This window comes from Pagrus pagrus (genome assembly GCF_965226575.1).
Source record: "Pagrus pagrus genome assembly, chromosome: 10".
Lineage (NCBI taxonomy): Eukaryota > Metazoa > Chordata > Actinopteri > Spariformes > Sparidae > Pagrus > Pagrus pagrus.
The window spans coordinates 31579604-31599387 of NC_140194.1; the positions used below are offsets into that span (position 1 = coordinate 31579604).

General features: G+C 40.9%; 1 protein-coding gene across 1 annotated transcript in view; it reads left to right on the top strand.

Moving 5' to 3' along the window:
• The window catches only part of zfpm1 (zinc finger protein, FOG family member 1), a 120130-nt gene extending 101198 nt beyond the window's left edge, over window positions 1–18932 (top strand). The window contains exons 5-9 of the mRNA XM_084363470.1: window positions 10634–10736; window positions 11469–11717; window positions 12700–12933; window positions 13104–13346; window positions 13573–18932. Of these exons, the coding sequence (XP_084219596.1) occupies window positions 10634–10736; window positions 11469–11717; window positions 12700–12933; window positions 13104–13346; window positions 13573–16244 (3501 nt within the window). The 3' untranslated portion in view covers window positions 16245–18932. The remainder of the gene's footprint in view (window positions 1–10633; window positions 10737–11468; window positions 11718–12699; window positions 12934–13103; window positions 13347–13572) is intronic.
• The last annotated feature ends 852 nt before the right edge of the window (window positions 18933–19784 follow it).

The following is a 19784-nucleotide window of genomic DNA, read 5'->3' on the forward strand; positions in this document are numbered from 1 at the left end:
CCCAAAAAAGAAAAAGAAATTGTCAATATGTACAAAAGCCTGTTAAAGTGCTTTCACTGCATAAACCACCTAATGTTTTAATATCACTGCTATCATTGACCCACTAGCAGTGCTATTTAACTTTTTTTTGTGGGGGATTCTTCCCTTTCATTTAAAAAGCTCCCAAAGCATTGTTATATTCTACAAAGCGACCTTCCACCTGAAGCCACGTACTGTATGTAAGCATGCACTAACATTGATTATTGACTTGACATATTTTACATTTAATGACCATGAGACTACCCTGTTCAGACCATTATAGAGCCGTGTCAACCTTATTAGACAATGTGAAACAGTATACACCATTGAGACATAGATGTGCTAGATGTACCAGTATTGATTTGCATATACAAACATACTTATTCCCCAGTGACAGCAGTTAAACTGTGGCAGTTGACAGCTGTAAAGAGAAATCTTAATCTGTTGATCTGCAGGGTTGGGTGGTGGTGGTGGTGGTGGTGCTGAGAGGGGGGGACTCAGTATATTTCTTTCTCTGTTTCCTCCTCTTTAATTGAAGTGTATATAGCACAAGGCGATGTGAGAGGGGGTTACACGTTGGGGTTAGTTCAGGGAAAGTTCTCTGCTTCCCATCCCCATTTCCGTCATCATCATCCTCACCAATGTTTGGCTTCCCAGAGAGAGAGAGGGAGTGAGCCATTCTGATGCTGAACTAGGGAATGGAGGAAGAAAATGAAGAAATGAAATCAGCCTGGCATCATTTGCATTCAAGTTTTATCGGCATAGGAGGAGGGCGTTTTTGGGCCTGATAAGGAGAGGGGGTCGCAGGCTGTGCTTGAGGTGGAGGGCGTGTTGGTGTAGAGAGAGGTGTGTGTGTGTGTGTGTGTGTGTGTGTGTGTGTGTGTGTGTGTGTGTGTGTGTGTGTGTGTGTGTGTGTGTGTGTGTGTGTGTGTGTGTGTGTGTGTGTGTGTGTGTGAATGAATGTGCGTACGAATGTTTTATGTGAACTGACTTTGGCAGAAGAAGGTGGCTCTGGAGTTCAGTTGGTGTGTGTTTGCACTGACACACACATATGTGAATGTTACAGCAGCTACAGTGAGGACAGGGCGTTGGGAGTGGGAATGGTGTGTGTGTGGTGGGGGTGTAGGAGCGGGGGGTTAATATCAGACCAAATAATTAGATTCGCTATCGTCTCGGCGGCAGCAGTGCGGGGATCAGGCAGATTAAAGCCGGGCTCGGGGCTGGTTAATATTCATGAGAGGACCGGGGTCCGGGCGAGGGGCTTAGACTGCAGCTCAAAGACTCTCCTCCGGCTGATGGGGCTTAAGGCAGCGCTCTCAACCAAGATGGAGCTCTGCTGTGGAGGCCTGACATCCCACTGATAGATGGAGGGCTGGGCGGATAGTTAGAGTGAGACAAGAGGTTGAGAGGGTGACAAGGTACGGCTAGGTGAGCTGGTGTTTGAGACACCTCCATCTCTGTGGATCTGTAGGTCCTTCTTTGATCTGGTAGTCTTTTTTTTGTTTTTAATTCAGTGAACCGGACAGTTCTGATGTAAAAAAAAAAAAAATTACCGATCCATTCCTCTGCTTCTTCTGGTCCTCCCTCTCTCTTCCTCTCCATATTGTCTCTGCTCACTTCATACCATCCTGACACTTTAGTCTCCAAAGACTGTTCCTCTTCTCCTGAGAATTTTTTTGTTAAGACGACACACATAATACATGAAAACATTTCTATGTTCCGGTCTAAAGATAGGCTCAGGGAACATCTATGATGGAATTAGGACATTTAGCTACTTTTTATGCTTGATCAATCCAGTGACAACTGACAGAGTGACACATTTCTTCAAACTCAAACACATTTTCAAGAATCATTTTCTATTAAAACAGGACGTGAGTAGCTTGTTACAAGATGTCTTGCACACTGTCGATAAAAATAACTTGAGTAATAGTAAATGGTAAATAGTGAGTACAGTACATCAAAAGTAGTGGGGGGGGGATTCATTCATTCACACATTCATAACTTATTTATTGCCCTGATATGATCCTTCTATGGAAGCCCATTTCTGCCAGTTAAAGACACAAAAATTATGAAAACTTAGCCTTGATATAAAAATATATTGTATTCGCAAGGCATAAGTACGAGGTAAAAAGTCATCAACATGAGATAAAAAAGTCATAATTATGCATTAGAAAGTCAATTATTATGACTTTTGTTTCTCAATTTCAACTTTTAAATCTCGTAACTATGACTTTAACCCATACCTATGACTTTTTAATTGTATAATTTCAACTTTTTTTCACCTAATTTTGCATTACGATTTCTTAATTTTGACTTTCCATCTCATAATTTCTTTTCTACCTTTTACCACATAATTATAGCTTTTCTCTCATGATTATGACATACCATGGGAATATTTTTTCATCAAGCTTAATCTTATCCTGTAACTGGTGGAAATGGGCTTGCATTTTTAGCAAAGTGAACCTTGCGCAAAGCCTGGCACGGGACACTTTTGGAATAGGTGATAACAGACAGTGTGACTGCAGCAGGTAGGCGGATTGTTTATTCAAAGCTGCTGCTGTGCACTGTAACTTTTGTCGTAATGTTTTTCCCACTGTGAATATTTTGCCACTGAAAATCTCAGAGCAGAAACTCCTTCTTGACTGTGTGCACAAAACCTGGACATGCCAAATTTAAATTAGTATATGTTAATATTTTGCTAAATAACAATAAACACACAAATGGGGAAAACTGTGCATTGATCCATTATGTTACAATAGTCACTAATCTGTATCCCACTGTCCTCGGGTGACAACCTTCCAGTGTTGTCAAAAACATACGTACTCTGCTTATGTATGTTTACACTGTTTTTAAAGGTCTTATCTAGAGAGAACATAACATAACATATCCTAAATGCAGTTGCTGTTTCTGTGTCCAGTGCCCAACTCGTTACGTATATGTCACATATTATAATGAGTTGCGCATGCAGAGCAGTTCAGCTTTGCTGACGAGTAGATGCCAGCCTTTGTTGGTGCCATTTGAGATCATGGATCTCTTTTACAAGAGCATGGCAAGAATGGCAGCAACACATAGTTACAACATTAAATCACAGAAAAACACAGTAAAATAAAAATAATCAAATAAAACATTTGCACACAGACAATCTGGATTCAATGGATTTCACCAAAGCTTTACAATTATTCAGTAGTGCAATATTCTCTAGTGTAATATCTGTAGAAGGTCTGTAGATTGTTCCATGCAGTTTGTGCGGAAAACCTAAAAGCTTTCTTTCCCAATTTGGTTCGGACTTTGGGAACAACAAATTGCAAAATGTGCAGAGGATGAAGACGTTGTCATTTCTGCATTTCAAAAAACTAAAAACTAACTAAAAAAGGTAGTTTGCCAATATTGGTACCAGTGAGTGACATACATACATACATACATACATACATACATATAGTTCATTCTCATGTAAGTAGTGTTTTCATCACTTTCCAGAACAGTGTAGGTTGACTTTTTGTGGGTCCAGACACGTTCCTCGGGTGACTGTTGGCCATTTGAGTCAGTGAGATCAGCGTCAGACCAAGAGAAGTGAAAAAGGTTCTGATACCATCCGGTGGCCTCTCTGTTCTCCTTAACTCACCCCACATCTCTGGCATCTGCTGTCTCTACTGGCCTGGTTAATTACACACACACACACACACACACACACACACACACACACACACACACACACACACACACACACACACACACACAGACAAAGTGACATCTGGCCCTGTGCCTCTCTGATTCTCATTATCTCATGTGAAGCTGTGTTGTGTGCGCATTTGTGGCTGTAAAGTGTGTAAAGTTGAATGTTTCCTTGTTGCAAGTTGGCGTTAATACTACGTGATCTAATTCCACTTCTGTAATGGATGTTTGATTCTTTTGTTTTGTTTTTGAATCCTCAACTTCTGCTCTCTGAGAGTAACTCCAGTAGCATCTGCAGGAAAAAAATATCCGTATCTACTTTAAATCCGGCTGTGGTAATTTAGAAGACATTATGACTAAATGACATGATTTCCATGTGATCTCAGAGTTTTCACAGCCTGTAAATACAGTGTTAGTGCATGTATTTGCACACTGCTGTAGCTCCTGTAGGGTTTCCTGAATCTCAATGTGTCCACAGGCGTGCCCCCTAAATAAAAACATTTTCCTCCAGTTCTTTAGGCTTTCCTGCCTTCACATCTGATCCTGAGCTACATTTGGCTGCAAGGTCTCTTTCTACTTGACACTGCTTGGTTACAGAAGCAGTGATGTGGGATTAGGAAGGTTTTTGGAGTGAAAGTACATCTTAAAAATAGTTGAAAATGTTGAGGTTTTTGAAAATATTTTCCAGATCGAAGGTGTTTTAAAAAAAACATTTTGCAGCCATGGAGAATGATTTCTCCAGTCAGACAGAAGATATGAAAATAAAAAGAAATTCCATGTGATGTTTTCCAATAGCTATGATGTTACATAACTTTGGATCAATACATTTACTATGTATGTTTATGTTATGTAGAAGACAGTAAAAATCTGACTTTATCATTAATGAAAACATGTTGATGTAGCTGTGGTCAGAGAGGAAACTCCATTAGAGAGGAAGTGGACAGCACTGACTTTTGATAAAAATGTTATTAATTCTCGAATAAGAAAAGATGGAAGAGTATCACACTCACAATGATTCCTAATAAATAATTACTTGATATTTTAGATATTTGAAGAAGCAGCCTGTGTCTTGCTTTGTATGTGTTGTGTGTGTGTTTTCTTCACTTGCGCCCTCAGAGCTCTCCCTATTGCCCTATCATGGTGAATTCCAAAGCTGTGGCCGTGATGAATTAGTCTGAAACAAATTAGCAGTACTTACAGCTCAGACGGCTCCAGCATTGGGTTACAAATTAAAACAAAAGCAGCCGTATCTCCACATCAGCGCTAGTTCCCCATGAAATCCAATACGCTCTGCCTCAATCTTCACCGTACAATAGACTGAGAGGCTTCCTTCCTTCTGTCCTTCCCTTCTGTCTTCCCGAGCTGCCCCGCAGCCAACGTCCATCTTCTTCAAGTGTTTCAAGATTTACCCCTGGCTGTCTGATCATACTATACACTGATGAAGTAAAGGTTGTAGTCTTGTCTCGAAACTGGAATTTCTAACTTTAATACAATATTTAGAAAAACACTGATATTGATACCATTTTTCTTACCACGGGGAAAAAGTTTAAATATTTATAAAAGATGTATACAAAACGTATGTGTTAGTTCAAATATTGAGGGTGTAAACATTTTAGATTTTTATTAAAATGTTAGACATGGCAACTTTTCTTTTCTTGACAAGTAGCAGAGAACAGCAGAAAGACTGCATTACATAAACATACATACGCAGAGTACGTATGTTTTTGACCACACTAGAAGGTTGTCACCCGACGTAAACAGTAGGATACAGATTAGTGACTATTGTAACATTATGGATCAATGCACAGATTTCCCCATTTGTGTGTTTATTGTTATTTAGCAAAATATCTAAAGAAATATTAACTGGTTTTTGTCATTAAATTTAGTGGGAAGTTTTTATTTTAAAACTATTTTGCTTGTGACGCTTTCATAGCAAAGAAATGTGTACTAACAACTACAGCCCAACTAATATATCGGTTGTATATGACCTATATCAGATATATCAATATTGGTGTATGTGTTGTCTGATATGTGCCAATATGGAACCTGTTTTTTAGATTACAATGCAGTGCAAGATGCCTGGGTAACTTATTGTTAACTTCCTAGTGAAGTTTAATGCTCCAGTGCACTGGTGTCATTTTAGACAGTTAAGTTTGCTGTTAAACTGTAAAATATCCTGCCTCCATTACATATCTTGTGTTTGATCCACATTTGAGGGATCACTGCAAAAAATGTGTGTGTATCAGCTGATATATCAATGTTGGAATTTTCAAAAATGTTCCCAAAAATTAAGTTTCAGTCGGGCTCTACTAGCATCTACACTTTTTCTATGAGCTGTGAACAGGTAACTACAGAGTGATGTTCCCATTTTAAATTGATACAATTTAATTTATTATTGTTTTTAAGAGTTCCAAAGTGGTAAAACACTTGGAAACCACCGTTTCACCTCATTTACTACAATTCTTCTGTTTTTCTTCATGCTAGACAGCCATTGGTTTCCATTAGATTCTATGTGAATAAGAAAACAATGTCTGTCTGGAACCATTAACAGATTCATACATGTCCAAAAACCTTTAACGGTGCATGTTCTAATGAACTACTGCAGTCACAAGTAGGGTTACAGCTGTATACACTACTTGTTTTAAGGTTTACCATGTTATGAAACTAATTATCACACCATGTACATTTGCTTGTCTAAGGTATTGGATTCTAAAAGTATATATATTTCAGTTCATTTCTAGTTTCATGTCCATCAGAACATAGAATGTTGTGAAATTATAATCTAGAGTTTGTTCAAGCAATAATAACTGAAAATAATCATTGTGTAAAATCATTTATCTCAATAATATGAAAATCTCATAACACTGCAACACTATAGTCATAAGCCACTGCAATAATTTACACTTCTGAACCTATACAGATACAGATTAAACATTTAAACACATTTTCTATTAATATAATAAATGTAGAAGAAAGTATGCATTGTCTGTGTGCATTGTAGTTGTCTTATGAAGGGCATTTAGTGAAGAACTGACTGGAGTGTAACCAGGTTTTTGGCCATTTATTACAGATGATAAGAAGGGAGGTCGGATACATGTGCAATGTGAATACTCATCAGTTGGGAATCGTTTTTCAGCCAAATGTATTAATTGTGCCAGTTTGTATGAAACACTGTTCCTGTTCTGGGCTCTCCGTGACTGTCCACCACGTCATCATGTCCACTGCTAAGCTTTTTTCTGATAGATCCCTTCATGTCTCACTTAAAGGTTCTTTTTTTTTTCTTTTTTTTTAAATGCAGCAGTATTGATAACACAAAGGAAAAATAATCAGTGTCACTTGGAATCACTGGGAATTAGGATCCAATGACAGTACTTACAAGCTTTTAAATATTTTTTAAAGACTCCCAATAGCCTTTTCTAGAATATTTAATTTGCAATTTTTGTTTCCAGACTGGGAATGTACATTGTTTTACATATCGGCTTAGTTGAAGTGTGAGAAACAGGCCTTAAAAAATTTGCAATAACAAAAATAAATAAATAAAAGAAAAGATAACGGGAATAGAAGATACATTTAGGTCGGAAAGCACTACTACTGTACAGTAGCTCACTTTAAATTTAAACTTGAAAAAGTCATAATGTAACTGTAGGGCCACAGTGGGAGACTTGGTTGCATAGCTAACTTTTAACTGTGACAGGAAAAAATACAAAATACAAGCAGGATACACCATCATGTCAAATGTGACCCTCATCAACAGTAACTGCTCTGTGAGTCTGGTGAGAGGACTCTCAGGTCCAATGGTGAGTGAATGCTACCTGCTAGTGGACAATGCACAACATTGCATGAAAGGCTTGCTGAACAATACTGTGCTGCTCTCACACAATGAGTTTGATGGAAAAGAGATTCAGCCATTGCATGGACTTGATATGCATAACAGAGAAAAGGTGTTTTATTGCCTTTTAAAATGTTGAATTAGTTGTATTTTGTATGAGTCACACCAAAAATGGAAAAACAACATAACTGCTGAGCCATCGCTTATCACATTTTATTGTCTTGGCATTTAGAAGTTAGAGCAACAGAGGCACAAACATACAGTATAGTGCCGGACAAAGTACCTCTTTGATAGATGTTGTCCTCTTCACAGCCATCGCTGTTAAAGCCTGGTGAAATCCACTTTCCCATGTTTTTATCTGCAGGACAGGCAGGTGGAACCTTTCCTCCAGCAGTGTTGGCATTTACAGTGCATCTGTTAAAATGACGAACATGTGGACTGCTGTTTCCTGTATAGTCATAGAATGCAAATTTATAATGAGCTTACATATGGTACAGTAGAACGGTCCCTGCAACACAGACATCACACCTGTTCACCTAGAAACTAATTAGGACATTATTGGACCAGGTAATGTCTAATGATGTTTGCTCAGCATGATTAGATGTTTAAAGATTACATTTTACACAATTTTGCAGTAAAAATCATTTGCTCTGGGGCAGAATTTGGTATCGAAAAGAGTGTATCTGTTTGTCTTTGTGTGTGTGTGTGTGTGTGTGTGTGTGTGTGTGTGTGTGTGTGTGTGTGTGTGTGTGTGTGAGAGAGAGAGTGAGAGAGAGAGAGAGACATGGGATAAGCCTGTCCTGGGAGTGATTGTCAGAGGGAATGCTCCTGGTGCCTCATATGAACAAAGACAAGATTGTCCACAGGATGCACAGGTGTGTGTGTGTGTGTGTGTGTGTGTGTGTGTGTGTGTGTGTGTGTGTGTGTGTGTGTGTGTGTGTGTGTGTGTGTGTGTGTGTGTGTGTGTGTGTGTGTGTGTCTGTCTCTCATACCTCCACACATGCGGGCACTGGATGTTGACTCTCCACTCTTTGTCCAGTGTATCCACTGTGGATCTTATTATTGCAGCCTGAATAGCAGCCTTTCGACCTCATCAGATCTTCTCTCTCTTCCTTTCCCTCTCCCTCTCTATCCCGGAGTCTCTTCTCTTCCTCTTTTATTCCTCTTCTCCTCTTTTCTTCTCTCTCCTCCTTTATTTTCATGCAGCTTTGTTCAGCCCATGCTCCCCTCGTTTCCTCATTTCCTTCTTGGGTTATAATCACCCTCTGCTTGCTGGCGTTCTCCTTATAAACGGGTGTTTACCACTGGTCACACACTGGACAGTATCATGTGACTGTGTATTCCCAACTGACAGCAATCAATGCTTGGTTTTCTGTGATTACCTCATAGTCTGCATATTATAAAGCAGCACAGTGAAATAAGAAGAGAGAATGAACACTTCAAAGTGACAATGGCATTTATTTTTTGAGTATATGTCCTATTTGATTTGATTTAATTTGTTTCCTTTTGATAGAACATTGGGGATGTGTGGGGAGGGATGAGAGATACATGTGAACCTACAGGGTCACACTTAAGGAGAGTAAATAGAAGTGTAGAAAGTTGTAAGCTCCAAGATGGTAAACACTACACTGTATGAACTTTCACAAATACTATGAAAAGTTTTGTGAATATAAACATGTATTGTTTGCAACATCAGGTTAGTTTTTTGGCTTTTTGGCCACTGTAGTCATTTTCACAGAGACAACAATGCACAGCAGAATATTATTTTGTTCATTATTTGTTCAAAGCCCATTTGTTTAGATTAAGGCATGGGTTGTTTAATATCAAGAAATAGTGCAAATGCTATCAGTTTGTCAGAGACAGAAATGCAGCAAATCATCTTATTGAGAAGCTGGAACCAACATTTTTTATAAATCTTTTCTTGAAAAATAACTAAAAGGAACAGTTCACCCAAAAATGAAAATTCAGTCAACTACTGACTCACATGCTGATTGAAAGTCGGGTGAAGTCCACAAAACATTTCTGGAGCTTCACAGCAAAACGGCGTTGCCGAATTCTCCTTAACAACTGAAGCAGCTGGTAATACATAAACAAATTGCATACTTGACATTATCATGTAAAATGAAAAAAGCTGAAAAAATTATTGACAATTATAGTAAAAATTGAGCAACAACTTTAATCTCACTCTATGTATTGCACACATTTACAGTCATGGTAAAACGTTTACATATTTTTGAAAAGAACATTAATATCATGGCAATTTTCAGTTCCAATCATTTCTACAGCTCTCATGTTTCTTTAAGGAAATGAGTGTAACACAAACTCCGTTTGTCACAAAAACATTCATGAAGTCTCTCGGCCATTTTCACCTCAATTAGGTGCTTTTGATAGCCATCCACAAGCTTCTGGCTGAATTTTTAACCACTCCCTTTTGACAGAATTGGTGAAGTTCAACTGTGCCATGCTCATTTATACTTACACTTAACAGTTGGTTGTACAGTTGATCTTGAGACCTGTAACTGCTTTGAAATGGCTCCAAGTGACTTTCCTGACTTGTTCAAATCAATAATGTGCTCTTTCAGATCAATGCTGAGCTCTTTAGACTTTCCCATTGTAGTGTTTGTGGCTGAGTCTAATGGCTGTATCAAACAAGCCCTATTAAAATGGGCCCAGAAAAGTCAGCAGCTGTTATCAATCAGAATCAGTCAGAAGAAGTTAAGAGGCCATGATACACAGAACATTTCATTCACACAACTTCCTATAATCACCAGAATTGATTGTTCAAGTTACTGTATGTATATTTTTGATCCAGCAGATTTGGTCACACATTCAGAAGACCTATAATAAATTCACAATTGAACCAAACTCCATGAATGTTTTTTGGGACATAGTATTATGTGTTCCATTCATTCCATCACAGAAAAATGAGAGCTGTAGTAATCATTGGAACTGAAGACTGCCATGATATATGCTTTTTTTTACAAGTGATGTAAACTTTTGACCACGGCTGTATATGACGAAACACCCTCTGTTTTCAGCGTTGATAAGTCTGACCGGTGAAAAGTTTATGCTCATTCCTCATCTCCCTCTTCTTTTGTGTGTGTTTGTTTGCAGACCTCTCGGCTGACTCTGGTCTGTGAAGATCCAGACTGTTGGATCAGTCTCCTCCCTCTGACCTCTGACACCTCAGCGTCCAGCTGTATCATCTACAGCCAAGGTAACAACCAAGAGCACACCAAGCATCATGTCCACATGGCTTATTGAAATGGACATTACATTCAGCCTAGAATGTCTGAATATATTCAATAGCCTGTACATTGCAGCTCCAACAACAAAATATTACTTTTGTAAAAGTGAAAGTCACCCATATCAATAGTTCTTGAGTAAAAGTATTAAAGTATCTGATATTAAAGGTCCTCTTTGAAAAAAAAAAAAAGATTTTTGAATGAGACTCAAAAATCTACTTTCTTACAAAAACCTTTAAATGTACTTCATAATCAAAACTAAGTAAGTTAAAATTAAATTATGCATATATTTACATGTATATACTGTATACTATGTGTCGACTGATTATTAGCCTGGCTAAGTATAGTATAGTATTCAGCTTTTGGTAATAGTCAATAAAACTTTAGTTAATAGTTATTTCACTTTTAACAAAAAATATATTGCTTTATAAAGGGCTTTGCTGTTGCGGACTTACTTGGGGACTTAAATGCATTGGAACTACCATCCATATTAATTCCACCTTTTTGTTTCCTGCTATGACACATCGACAATCTATGAGCAGCCACCGCCCCAAAAACATTTCAATTCAGTATATTAACTGATATAAAGAAGAAAAGCCAGTTGTTATCATATCTTACCAAGCTTGGGATGAAAATGTTATTTTTCCTATGCAGAAGAAAGTTCTGTTATTAATGATGGTTAATAAGAGTCTGCATCTTTTCAGGTGATGAGTTGTTCTGTAAGGTGACCAGAGAGCTCGTGGCTGGTGAAAGGCTCTTGGCTTCACTCTTGCCACCTCAGGGCTCCTCCTCCTCCCCGCTGGCTGAGCCTTCTCCCCCACTCAGCCTCGTCACCCAGAAACAACCTGGGGTGAAGGAGGAGCCGCTGTACCCAGCTGTGCTGCGCTCGGACATTCAGCTCCTCCCACAACAAGCTGGCATGGCCGCCATCTTGGCTACTGCAGTTGTCAATAGTGAGTACTGAACTTGAGGCATGACAGTATTTTTTTTTTTATTTGTTGGCAATATAGCTGCTTCTTTGCTTATGCAATTAAGTACACACTTTTAAAATTTAAGAGCATATAAAAAGCTTCTATCATGGTGAGTAAGTTAGCATTTAGAATTGGATGGATTGGAATTCAAATAATAATAACCTTTGATACCACTTATACATATATAAGTGGTTTCACAGTGGTTTTAGAAACACAAACAATACAATAGAAATGCAAACAAGAAGATAATTCCTAATAAATATGTATTCTTAATTAGAAAAAACTACTGCTCTTTTTTTTTGCCATTATCATCCACTGCAATTTACCATTAGTCTTAAAGTTGCAATATTCTCTTTTGCCACAAGATGACACTGCAGCTTTTTAATAGACAGCATCATTGCTCAGCTGCAAAGATTTCCCCTCCTGCCACTGCTAAGCCTTAAAGTTTCCTATTGGCTATGTGCTGATGTCTGTGACTGATGCCCACACACAAACACATTTGCTGTGACTTTTGGCCATCATCCTAGATGATTAAACATTCCTGAAAATAGCAGAACATAATTGGATGTTGTTAAAAATTAATCCAGATGATAAGACATATGATAATTATAACATGAGTCCTGTTGCCTTGGATACTCAGAGCAAAGGAATTTGTGTGTGTGTGTGTGTGTGTGTGTGTGTGTGTGTGTGTGTGTGTGTGTGTGTGTGTGTGTGTGTGTGTGTGTGTGTGTGTGTGTGTGTGTGTGTGTGTTGTGGGGTTGAGTGCTCACTCAATCTATTACTGCTATAGACTGACCTCTGAATAATGGTTTCTGTGATATTAGCAGATATTTTAGGCATATTTGCAAATTATTTATAAGGTTAGCACTTGAGGTACTTTCCGGTATTTTATTGATTAGCAGTGCTTGTCTTTGTTGTGATTATGTTAAGTCAACTTTCTCAAAATGTATGTTGTGGCTCTCAGAGGACATCTTCCCATGCAAGGACTGTGGGATTTGGTATCGCAGTGAGAGGAACCTTCAGGCGCACCTTATGTACTACTGTGCCAGCCGTCAGAAGCAGCCGGCTGCAGCCTCGTCCCCGCCACAAGACAAACCCAAGGAGTCCTACCCGAATGAACGCATATGCCCCTTTCCACAATGCAACAAGAGCTGCCCCAGTGCCAGCTCACTGGAGATCCACATGCGCACACACAGTGGTGAGAGAAAGATCTATATGTATGCCAAACTGACAAAAGGTCAACCACATTTAGGCCTAACTTGAAGAAATGTGACCAGTGTGCCTTTGTCAACCCTTTCATTAGGTTGTTTGGGAGATAGGTTCACTGTTTGTCCTTCCAACTTATTGTCCCTCTCTGTCCTTCCACAGGTGAGCGTCCATTTGTCTGTCTCATCTGTCTGTCAGCCTTCACCACTAAAGCAAACTGTGAGCGCCACCTTAAGGTACACACAGACACACTGAACGGGGTGTGTCATGGCTGTGGCTTCGTCTCCACCACTAGGGACATCCTCTACAGCCATCTGGTCACCAGCCACATGGTTTGCCAGCCTGGATCTCGCAGTGAGGTCTACTCCCCTGGGCCAGGACTTCCCAAGCTGCCCCTTTCCACTGGTAAGTCTAACCAGGATTGTGACCTCTGAATTTCAACATCAGACTGAGTTTTTATTACTTGGATGAGACTGTACAGAATATGTTGTAGTGTGTCTGGGTTCAAGATTGTTGATCAAGTCAAGATTCACATTTCTGCAACAGACACATTGTTCTGAACCTTGCGATGCTACATTCACTGAAATGTAAGCTACTATCATAGATCACTAATATTGACTCTCTTGATCAGGTCTTAGTCCTGGAGACTCTGGTGTGGTGCTGAAGTGTCAAGTGTGCGGCCACAACTCTGACTCGCCGGCCCAGCTTCAGCAGCATGTACGAACCCACCTAGAGGTTAGGGTCCCGGCAGAAAGGAGCCCCACCCCACGCCAAAGTACCCCATCATCAGTTGACCACCCCCAGATCCAGCTCTCTTCCCAGGAGAGGGAGCCCCTAGCTTGTGTCCCGAAGCCAGACTCATCCAGCCCGGGCGCAAACGGCGGCTCAGCCACGCCTCGAGACTATAGTCCAACTGATGCCCCAACCACTGATCTAAAGATCAAAGAGGAGCCTCATTCAGATACTGAGACAGAAGAACAGAAATTGAAGATTAAGGAGAATGGTGAGGAGGAGGAGGAAGCTGGTGGAGAGGAAGGGGACCAAGAAGTAGGAAGGAAGACAAAAGACGTGCAAACCGCCACCTCCTCAGGTCAGACATCGAACTCTCCGAAAAGTCCAGCCACCACAACTGTGAAGGCAGAACCAACTAGTCCCACCCCTGGCTCTAGCCCGGCCCATGTGGGAGGCACAGTGTCAGTTCTTCCAGAAGGAGCAATGTTCTTGTCTCAGTACATGTTTAACCCTGAGGCAGCCATTTTGCCTCAGGCCTCGGAGATACTGGCGAAAATGTCAGAGATGGTCCACAGCCGTCTGAAGCAGGGCCAGACAGTTCCTCCGAACAACCCAGCCTTCTTCCCCTCTGGACCAACTGCACCGACAGCCACAGCCACTCCGCCCCACAAAGGAGCCACCTGCTATGAGTGTGATATCACATTCAACAACATTAACAATTTTTATGCACATAAGAGGCTGTACTGCTCCAGCAGGCACCATGGAGAAGGTGCAACCTCAGCTTCAGGCCTGGGATCAACAAGGGATGCAGCCCCAGCCACGGTGCCTTCCAGCGGGGCACATGGCTCGACTACATCTCCTCAGGGTGGAGCAGCAAGTAGAGCAGCCTCTGCCTCTCCCACTGATTCTGACCCTCCTGCAGGGAGTGGAGCAACAGAATCTAGGAGGGTGGTCGAAGTGAAGACAGAAATCCCTGTGGTGAGAGAGGGAATATCATCTTCTTCTGAAGGGGAAGGCGGAGGTGGAAGTGTTAGCGGAGGAGGTGGAGAAGGAAGAGCAAGTGAAGGCAGCCAGAGTCCTGCTAGTGGTTCTGTAGAGGACCTAGAAGACGATCCCAATAGAACCTTCTGCGAGGCCTGCAACATCCGTTTCAGCCGCCATGATAACTATACTGTTCACAAACGCTTTTACTGTGCATCCCGCCATGACCCATCTAACCAGCGATCCTCTCACATGACCAAGGCAACCACCTCAGCAGCCTTTCTTCCGCAGCCCATCCGCACACGCAAGAGGAAGAAGATGTACGAGATTCACATGGCCAGAACAGAAGCCCTAGCCAATGCTGCAGCCGCGGCTGCAGCTGCGGCTGCTGCCACTGCTGCTGCCTCTGCCCCATCCCCCTCCATTCTGGGCTTGGCAGTAAAGCAAGAAGTTTCTCCCAGCGGAGCAGGCAGCTCCAGCCCTGAAGGAGATGGCCCAATTGACCTGAGCAAGAGGCCTCGTCTAAGAGAGGTTCCACGGCAGAGCGGTAGCAGTATTCTCCCTGCCCTGCCTCTTAGTGACTACCACAAGTGCACCGCCTGCAGTATCAGCTTCAACAGCATTGAGAATTATCTTGCTCATAAAACGTACTATTGCCCTGCCACCACCCTCCAGCCCCACACCTTGGAACAGCTTCATAGGCTCAAGAGATCAGCCTCTACCTCCCCCAAAAGCAGACCTCAGCAGGAGCGCTCAGATCTTCTGCACCCAATGGAGGCCAAAGCTCTCCCTGCTGAATGGGTTGTCCAGGCTCAAGGCACATCATCCAGTCCTCACCCCTCTGCCTTACCAGCCTCTAATACCACATCTCCACCCCATACGACCACCACACTTGCAGCGACCCCAGGAGCTGGAGCCAAAGGTGTAGGCGCTAGCTCGCCTCAGGTGATCTGCCCCTACTGCCCTAACAGGCTTCAAGCCTGTGACCTGATGGAACACTTCAAGACTACCCACGGCCTGGTTGTAACTATTCAGCCACCACAGGAGGCCCTGCCCCAGCCTGGCAGCACAGTCAGCCGCAGCCCCAGCCTTAGTCCTAGGGATGGAGCTACTGCAACCTCCTCCTCCACCCCGACCTGCATGCCCAGACCGGTCTCCCGAGTGCACAGAGATAGCATCAACGGACAGGCAAGGAGCGGTACAACTTCTCCTGTGTCCCCACTGGTAAACGGCAGCCCTTCAGCTGGGGATGGATCACCCTCGACCGGCTCACCTTCAGCCGGCTCACCTCTACCCATGTCTCCCCCAAGGGCTCCCTCTCTGACTCTGTCACCTGTGCCTGAGATCCTGCAGGAGGCAGTGGAGTCATCCCACCTTCCAAACAAGGCCACCCCAACCATGGCCTCCCATCCTGTCCCCACACCCCAACCATCCCCTATCCCTGGTCCTAAAACCACAATGATCTCCCCTGTCCAGAACGGTAACTCCCGCTTCTGTCGGCTGTGCAACATCAAGTTCAGCAGCCTCTCCACGTTCATAGCTCATAAGAAATACTACTGCTCTTCCCACAGTGCTGAACATGTCAAATGAGCCACGTCGTTCCCTTTTTCCTCCTCCTCCTTCATTTCCTCTATCTCTCTGAGTGGAGGCTTTCCTTCCCTAAGTTTTCAAAAGCTCAGATGTCCCTGTCCCATGTGGGTGCCAAAATGGCACTTAGCTGGCATGACCATGAATGACAATGAATGACTGTTACACACCTGGCGGGGCCTGATGCCCAACTGCTCCAGAGCAGAATTTGCAGGTGGTGTTACTTACATATATTAACTCATATTCCTCCTCCTATGGGTCAAGGTTTGTAGTATACTAAGAGCTGAGATGGATGCTACCTGCACACACTGGTGTGCCCTCGTCCTCTAGATCACACTGTCTTAGTACCCCAGTCCCCAATTAAACATCTACCACTCCCAGGCCTCACAGTCTGTTTGCATTATGGGAAGTTAAGATCTATGTCAACAACCTCTGTTCTGTCTCTGTTGAACTTAGTTCAAAATGGCAGTAATTAGATTCTGATTGATGGAGGCATTTCTGACTGATGATGATTCAGTAATGATGAAGCTGATAAGATAGATCTCCAGTCTTTTCCTGAGCTCTTCATGTTCCAGACCTAAATGGAGGAATCATTTATGTTGTGTGGAAAAGACTTGATTGTTGTTAATGTTTTTATTATCTGTGCATAGTATATGATGTCTGAAAAAAAGAATTCTATAATGCTTTTGGTTTCAACACTGGCCCTTTTTGCTTACTAGAGAAGTGAAGGTGTTTTTAACTGAAAAAGAAATATGCGGTATCACAATGTTACTAATTGCTGAAGGATAATATTTCACAATGGACCGTTTTTCTTTTCTTACATACACACAATTTTTTATTTTCTCTTTAAAATACAAGGGAGAAAAATGTGAAATATTTATCTTCTATCTTTTAGTCCTCACTGATTTCATGTCAACAGAAGACTACCTAGTGGTGTCTGGTGTCAGAGAGTATTTGTATTTTTTATTTGTATATTTTTCATACTGTTGGAAGGAACTATTTGGATCTGGGTGTGTTGAAGTGTATTTTCTAAGTGTAGATATGTAATATCTTCTCACAGTAATCACTGGGATCACACTGAACTTTATTATCATGTTAGCATTTGGTGTTCTGTTTATGTAGTCTTTAATTGATGGTAAGGGTAAGGTCTGAAAACCAGCGCTGTGTTTATTTTCATCCTCTCTTGTACCTTGGAGATTAGCAACACGATTAGATCAGAACAGCTTCCTCACTCACAGTTTATCACATCAGAAAGCTAAGAGAGTGCTTCTGATACTGCTGCATTTATACTTTGGTGAGAATAATATAGTCTCCAAGATTTTAGGGTATCCAACATCCAAATTCCCAATAAAAGTCTATCTTTAGTTACGAGACTCCATACCATGCAAAGTATGACTTTTAAGGATACACAGCTTTACATGTATGCCATTTCAGACTTTTACTGAGGAGTACACAATACACATCAATTCTTTTATGTCTACTACACATCTTTCAAGATGTTTTATTTTATTTTTTTTAATGACTGTATTTCTGTCCGGTAATGAAGGCATAGCAAGGACTAGTCACATCTTAGTATAACACCTCACACAGTAGAGTAAGCACATATGTAAAAACCACTTATTGTGGCCTGTGGTGTGTGTGTGAGAGAGAGCTGTACTCTTCCTCTTTCACTTTATTGCTCAGTCACTCATTCACACACAGTTTATGCCAAGTTCCCATGCTGCTGTTTGCATTTGCATTCCAGCATTTGTTAGAACTGTGAAATACTTTTTTCCCCCAATAGTGATGCAAACTTATGAAAAGAGGGCTTATCTTAAAGTTTTTAAGGCCCAGACTTCATTTGGAATTGAAGCTGCCAAAAGCCCATTTTGCAACCAGGTGCTGAACTTGTTTCAAATTTGTCATTTTTTGCCACTAAATTTTACAATAAACAAACATTTTCCTCAGGATTTTCCTCATTGTGCAAGAGCTGAGGCCAATCCTCACATACCGAAAGGGAGAAGGGGAGCACGTGGACCAGCTGCTATTGGACATTTCTGATTAAAATCTAATATCAGTCTAACTGTAAACCTACACACACAGGACCTCTGTGTTTGTCTGCTCCCAAAACTGGAAACTAAATGTGTAAAAAGTGAAGGATTCTTAACATAATTCATAACATCTGATTTTCTACTCTGATGTGTGTTGGAGCAGCACTGCACCAGACAGATCTTACAACTAAGTGTTTACAATTGTGCTGGTCTATCTCTCAGTTCTTAAAAGGAGAGAGAAGATATAGAAAAAAGTCACAGAGCCATGTTAACTGGTCGCAAATTGAGAAACTAAGCTCTGGAAAGTCATCCTTTAAACATACCCCCATTTAATTGCACTGTGTTGTTTAAAATGTGCTGAATGTTTTAGTTTTAGGGACTTTTTTGTCATGTATTTATGTCATGCAGAACTTTTCCCCGTCCAAAATGTGTTTACCGTTCTACCTTGAAGGACTCTGAAAGATTTAATCCCTCACAGACAACTTCTTTTTCTTAGTTGCAAACATGTTTTGCTAATAATTCCTCTGATGTCCTGTCCATAATGGAGAAAATCACAATGAATGTCAATTTTTTTATTTCCATATTTTCAATTTCATTTCAGTTTCACTACACTCTTGTCCAAACTATGCATGGGAAATAAAAAAGTTCTGAGAGACACTGATGAAGAGTGTGACTGTACTTCTTTCTAGTGGCTGCTATCTTTTTTGTGTTAACGCCTTACGAACACTCATCACAAACCTGAGTGGGAGACCTTGACTTTTGGAGATGCTTGATTCACTGTTGCTTATGTTTAGTCTCTCATAAATCACTTCCTTTCATAAGAAAGTTTCAAGTGCTCTGCTTTTCTTTGATACTGGCCCATGAAGAAAGACTGAATGAATCATCAGCTTTCCTTTTAAAACAAAATACATGAGTAATACTACCTAAAAGAAAAAAAGCTTTCTGTGCTCAATCAGAGCTCCAAGGCTGCTCTAATCAATGGCAAATTGCACCCACAATGCCAGTTTCCTTTAGCTTGCATGCACACAAAAGGAATTGACGCATATTTTAAACAGACTTTTTCACCCGGTGTTTAATTCTTCAGTTACAGGATGTGAATTAATGCCTTGTTGTATTCAGTTAATATACCTGTTTTGTAGGAGCAGTTTCAGCTCACATTCAAAACGTTTGCATCAGCGGAACACTAAAAGTATTCATTTCGATGACATGCCGTGATAACCAAAAACAAGCCAGAATATTCTTGGGAATGTTGTCAGATTCCATTTAACAAAACAAAATATTTTCTGGAATGAGTTACAACGTTAAAGGATGCTGTTTTAATTGCACACATTATGCCCTAGCATTATTTTAGTTTTAGAAAACTTCAATAAATAATATGAACTCCATAAACAGTTGAAATGCTCTAATAAATTGATTTTGAAAACAAGTTTAATAAACTGCTGAAATCAACAAATGAGCTAATAACTTACCCATAGTAGACTACTGTATGTAGATTTTCCCTTTTCACAAAAAG